Genomic DNA, 6,082 nt, shown 5'->3' on the forward strand with positions numbered 1-6,082 from the left:
ACTCGCAGAGAAATCTTTACAATAATTTTTAATGCAGATTTAGAGATAAGTTAAAAGTATTCAGGAGAGTTAATGGGCAAAGTTTTTGCTTGCTTTATGTTGTTTTGTTTGACATCTTGTTTTTATTATTTATCTGCTAGAACTAGAACAACTCTGGGCAAATAGTGAAATTATTTGTATTAACATTAATGTAAAATATAAATATTTAATATATAAAATTTGAAGAATGTGTTGAAAAGGTTACATTTTGCTTGTGGAAACACACATGTGAAATAAAAGTTTAAAAATATGTATGTGAATAATAACCACCAAATTTATGATAGTGATAGTCTCTGAGAAAGGAGCAGAAAAGAGAGGAGGCTTCTTATATATATTATATATATATTTTATATACTGTATTATTATGTGTATATAATTATGTTATATATTACATTATACATTACATGTAATATATAAATTATGTATTATCCATTATATTATGTACATATAAATAATATATAATATACAATATATATTACTAGAAGTATACATATTATAATTATATATATAATTTTTAAAGGTGAAGACATTATTCTCTATATATTCGTTTATGTTGAAAATATTTCATAAAATATAAGCTAGCTCATTCTTTCAAGAAAGAAAGAATAAAGGAACAAGAAACTCAATGAAAACTTTGTGCAAATGACAGAGACACAGCTCACAATGTAGAAAATGGAAAGCAGTTTAGTGTTCTCAGGACACGCTGAGGAACAGACCTTACAGCAGAATTAGCGTCTTTATAGGAAATGGTAGTTAAAGTTCAGATTATAACAGATAATACCAGAGGCTCTCCATTGTGAAGTGAAAGGCATACAATTCAATTCTTATGTTTTGATGTAAACCATTATGTTAGGGACAGATTTTCATTTAGTTGGAGTTTTTCCCTTTAAATCCATATTCTAGGAGATTTTATAGTTTTTTAAAAAAGGAAGTGAGCTGTATTAGTATTTGAGCTTTCTAAATAAACTATATTTTTTATTTCATGGAAATTGCTAGTGACCATATTCAGTGACATATACATTCAAATTAATTCATGCATATATATTTGTATATGTCTATATATATAAATACATACATGCATATCCTTAAGTTAGATAAAACATTATTATTCCTTATTTCCTCTGCTGCTTATATCTGAATTAAGTAAAAACCTTGTACCTCTGTTCCAATCAGGCTTGACTGATCATTTTGTAGTTTAAACTTGAATCAAATATTTAGTATATAGAGCAAGTATAAGCTCATAGGACTTGTTTTAAAATCAGAAATACTTTTTAGTGAAAGAAAAATGACAATAACACCTTCCATATATTTAAATGCTCTTCTCTGATAACTAGTAGTATTGAGAATTAATCTAGCCAAATTAAGAAATAAGCTTGAAAATGAAGGCAGTATCGTTTGGTACTCTTAATTGGAACTTTACTTGAAGGGATGGTTTACACAGCCCACAAAAATCTAAGTTTCTAACCCTCTACCTGTTTCATCAGTGTCTGCATAGACCATGTTCATGACTACATGGAGAAATTTTTTTTGAAAAAAAAACTCACAAAATAAACACATCTGGGACTATATTAGTTTTTACAGTTATAGCTAATTCTATACTTTGGTCAAATATTTTCAATAAGTGAAATATTCCTGTATATATTCCTGCTATAACTATATGTGATTTTGATTGATTTTTTCCTTAAAACATACTTAACAATAATATACTATCATCCCATTTTAACTGCTACATCTTATAATATTTTTATCACCATATTTTCCAGAATCTTTGTGGTAATTTTTATAATGTTATTACCCTGGAAGTAATTTTTTTCTTTAAAACCAAAAATGCTTTCAGGCCATGAATGGTTATAACATTTGTATTGTTTAACATCTGGATTTTAAGTCATATGACAGTATCTCTTTTCCTCCCTTGCGTTCCTTAGAATAGCACCACGTAAGAATTCTACCTATGTCACAGTATTTAATAATGTTGTTGATGTAGGTATGATGATGACGGAGTTGAGACACAAAACAGAAAAGCCTTAATCACAACATCTGTATTACCAGTTATTTTTGTTGCTGTTTTTGTTATCATAGCCATCTGAGCCTCACAATTTACTCAATGCATTAAGATATTCCAATAAACATTGCCTTAATCTGGTTAGAAAACTGTAACTACTTGACCACTTAAAAATATTTGTTGAATTTTAAATAATAGCATTTAAAAGATGAGCATTTCACCTCAATACTTTAATAGAGGCAGCATTATACTCCTCTTTTTAACAGGAGCAGTAATATTTCTGAACTGGCCATTTGGTAGTGAAAACATCACAGCCTGAAGGCAGTCCAGTTAAACATTCTCAGCTAAATAGACATACTTTCTTCAATCTCCAGATGCTTTCCTCCTTACTTCTTTGGTCACTGAACTGTCTATTTTTCTGTTTCACAGTCATATTCCCAAAGGGTTACCTGACCTTGGAATTAAACACCTGACTTGCCACAGGTGGGTGTTTGGGGTGACCTTTTAAATCATCCTGCATTTTGTTAGAACTTGAAGTACAGAGAAAGAAAGCATAATATCATGTTCTCAGTAAGATATAAGGTCACCCTCCTTCTCCAGCTCATGAAGAAGTCAGAGGTAATGCCTTTAAAACAAACTCACCCAACTAGCAATCTCTTAAACACTGGAATAAGACAAATCTGTTTATTTCACAGCCAGTTGGTGCTCCACTGGCTCTTTCTTTACAGAAAAGTATAAAGTAGAGGGGAGAAAAATGAGGGAGGAAAATACCAAGACAAGAAATAAAAAGGAATGAAAGATTATGTCTCAGATGGTAAGATTTCTAGATGCTTTGGTAATTTCTCTTCATCCTTATTCTCTAGGATCCTAGACACAAATTTGGGATAATTTATTATTTCCACATTATTCCTGCTAACTAAATCTACTCTGTTAACCTTTTAGTTGAATTAACTCAAATCATGATTTGCCATCCTGATAAATGGAAGATTGTATTGGCTAAGAGAGATTCAGTGGGATTGAGCTAATGGACTATCTGTCCTTGGAGAGATAATTTCTATTTTCTGTGCCTCAGTTTACTCACCTCATATAGAGAATCCTTAAGGTCCCTTCGAGCCCTATAAGCTTATTATTCTATGAATTTTCCCAGGAAAAATGAGAAACATATTTTCCCTTCAAAAGGCAAGACTTTAGTTATGATTTTTATTACCATAACTGCAGAATGAGACATGGTTTTTATCTTTGATATGAATCTTTGTATTGGATAACATAAAGTAAATGTTTTAAAAAATAAATGCTTCCTTGATTCTCTTCCTGGATTATTTTTTTCTGTTGTTAGCCTTTTCCTCAATAGATGGTGCTCTTTTCTCAGAGACGCTACTTATCTTATTCCTCATCAGGCCATCAGGAAAATTAGTTTTACTCTTTAACAATTATTAATTAAAGAAATCAGATATATAAGTAGAAAGAATCGATTGCAAGCAACTTTCAGTACCTTGATAATGAAAGCATAACGGGGAAAACAATTAATGATTAAAGATCTCCATTGAAACCAGAAATATTGCTGAATAGATGAAGCAAATGTTGTAGCTACATATGAAAATGCCATGTTCACTACATATGCAGAACCCTTAGTAGGAAGAAGACCCCAAATTAAGAGCCATTTTAAAGTGTTAAAATATTTATCTACTTTAACAAAAGTAAATATATAGTATTCCATATTAACATGTAGGACTTGAATATACACATCAACACTAACACAATCTAAATCATTTAATATTGAGAGCTTACACACTCTTTACCAAATAAACTTGGAATTTCTGGCTAAATAGAAGGTGGGCCACAAACTCTTTTGATATAATTTAAGTGGACTAAAACACTTTTTCTTTTTTTCAGATCAACCATTACAACTTCCTATATCATAGTTTGTAATCCAGAATTATGCTACTTTTGGTCACTTCTAACTGGTTCTCACTTTTGGAGGCATTGAAAACAGTCACGTCCTGTGGTTCTCCTGAACCGCACTACCTATTTCGGATTCAGTTTGTGACTCTCCTAGTAGATCTGCAGCTGACAGATGCTGACTGCTCTAGGCAATACAACTGTCATGTTTGTTACAACAAAGCAACACTATTTACTGTGGAGAGACAGCAGGAAAACTTCCTCTATGAGTGTGGCCTCAAGATGGAGGGAAGAGGGGGAGTATAGGCTACTGTGACAGGGAAGGGGATGGGTGGGGCGGTGGTGGAGCAAAGTATACCCAAACCAGCAGGAGTAGGAAAGTTGCCAAGGTTCATCTCTGGAAAGAACTGAGAAGGAGATCTGGCCCTCCAATTAGGGAAAACGACCTAGAATTCCTCTTCCATTACTCATAAATTACGATTTCCTCAGCTCCTGCCAAAGGCTGTGGGGCTCTGTGCCCAAGAGCCCTCTTGACTCAGTATAAGTGAGCTCTAAGGTAGAGAATTTTTTTTGCCAGAGCTTTATAGCTTTTACCAAAGCAACTTCTCTGTTCCTGAAAAATAGAAAAGTAGATTTTTGCACTCAAACAGCAACCACTCTATCCACTGTCGCTCCCACATTCTCCACTGTTTACCTCCCTTCTCTCATCCTCCCGCCAAACAGTCGGTCTGGGGACTCAGGTGTCCCTTTTTGCCCCTATTAGCTGCTGAAATCTCCGTTCGGACCCCTGGCACCTTCCTTACCTGACAATCACATACATGACCAGGAAGTTTCCGAAGAGACCCACCACGCATACGATGGAGTAGATGGCCATGATCGTGATGGCTGTGATCATAGAAGGACTGCCGGTCGGAGGGCACAGGCTGTCGCTCCCGCCCAGTTCGGTACGGTTCGGACCGCATGGGTCGGAGAGGTTGCCATCTGCGTGGGAGAAGTTGACCCAGGAACCGGGGCTGGGTGCTGGGGAGCAACTTGAAGAGTGCGTAAAGGGATCATTGCAATTGCTGGCGTTTGTGGGGACGGTGCTGCTGTCCATGGTGCTGACGGCCGGCTGTGACCACGATGTGAGGTAACCGCGAGCGCCCGGACTGTTCTGGTTCCACGCGCTTCAGCCGCTTCCTTTAGCTGCTGCCACAGCTCCTGCTGTTTCTTACAGAGACCATCCCTGGCGGAGCCAGAGAGGAGCAGAAGGGGATAGCTGAGCATCTGACGTTATCCACTGCTTGCAGCCCCCTCCCACCTTAGTAGTTCAGAGAGAAACATCCCCAACCCCAAACCGCTGAGGGGAGGGAGGGCTGTGCAGGATCCACAGGCTGGAGGGGAGGGAGGAGAGAGAAGGGTGGATTTTGCGCAAAGCGATCCAACGGACTGATCCCCCCACTTAGAACGGGCCGTGCAAACATCTCTAAGGAGGGACAGAATCGGGAAAGGAGTTGGAGGGAATGGGTGGGGAGTGAGACAGAGTTTTTGGTAACAGTAAAGCATGAAAAGGGAGTTTGACATCATCCATTTTTCCAGTGCCATTTTCTCTGTACAGTATGACAGGAAAGACATTGGCCTGACACAGCCAGGGCAACTCTAACACCCCAATGTTCTTCCATCAGTACTACCTACTGCAATCATTTGGGACAGGGGACACAAAATCTTCTTATTTAGTCCTCCTTGCCTTAGTCCTGCACATTCACAATAAGGTAACCATGTTTTCATATCATTAAATATGAATTTCCAACCCTTGAAACCTGCCTGAACAAGAGAGAACCTTTCCCTGAAAAAGAAATGAGAAACAAACTTTTGTAGGGGGAGCCTATTGCCTTTACTCCATATCCCTCAATTTCTCCTAGAGTAGACACTCTAGTTGTGTTTGATTTCCATCCCAGTGGGAAAGAAGCACAAAAATTGGTTACAGAAATCAGGGGATTATGGCATCCAGGAAAACCAGTGAAAGATAATGATGATCCTCCACATCTTAAATCTCATAGATCCATTTGGAATTACTAATTATCTGTCTTATCTCCAGAGTGCCTACAGGGACATGCACTTCTCAGTATCAGGTTGTCAAAACCAAACAACTTTGCATTATTT

The 6,082-nt window shown here is 36.7% G+C and overlaps 1 protein-coding gene across 1 annotated transcript in view; it reads right to left on the reverse strand.

Annotated features, from left to right (window-relative positions):
• The window catches only part of OPRM1 (opioid receptor mu 1), a 57,665-nt gene extending 52,414 nt beyond the window's left edge, over positions 1-5,251 (reverse strand). The window contains exon 1 of the mRNA XM_014828870.3: positions 4,744-5,251. Within this exon, the coding sequence (XP_014684356.2) occupies positions 4,744-5,036 (293 nt within the window). The 5' untranslated portion in view covers positions 5,037-5,251. The remainder of the gene's footprint in view (positions 1-4,743) is intronic.
• Positions 5,252-6,082: the final 831 nt, after the last annotated feature.

The sequence above is a fragment of the Equus asinus genome, chromosome 1 (genome assembly GCF_041296235.1).
Source record: "Equus asinus isolate D_3611 breed Donkey chromosome 1, EquAss-T2T_v2, whole genome shotgun sequence".
Lineage (NCBI taxonomy): Eukaryota > Metazoa > Chordata > Mammalia > Perissodactyla > Equidae > Equus > Equus asinus.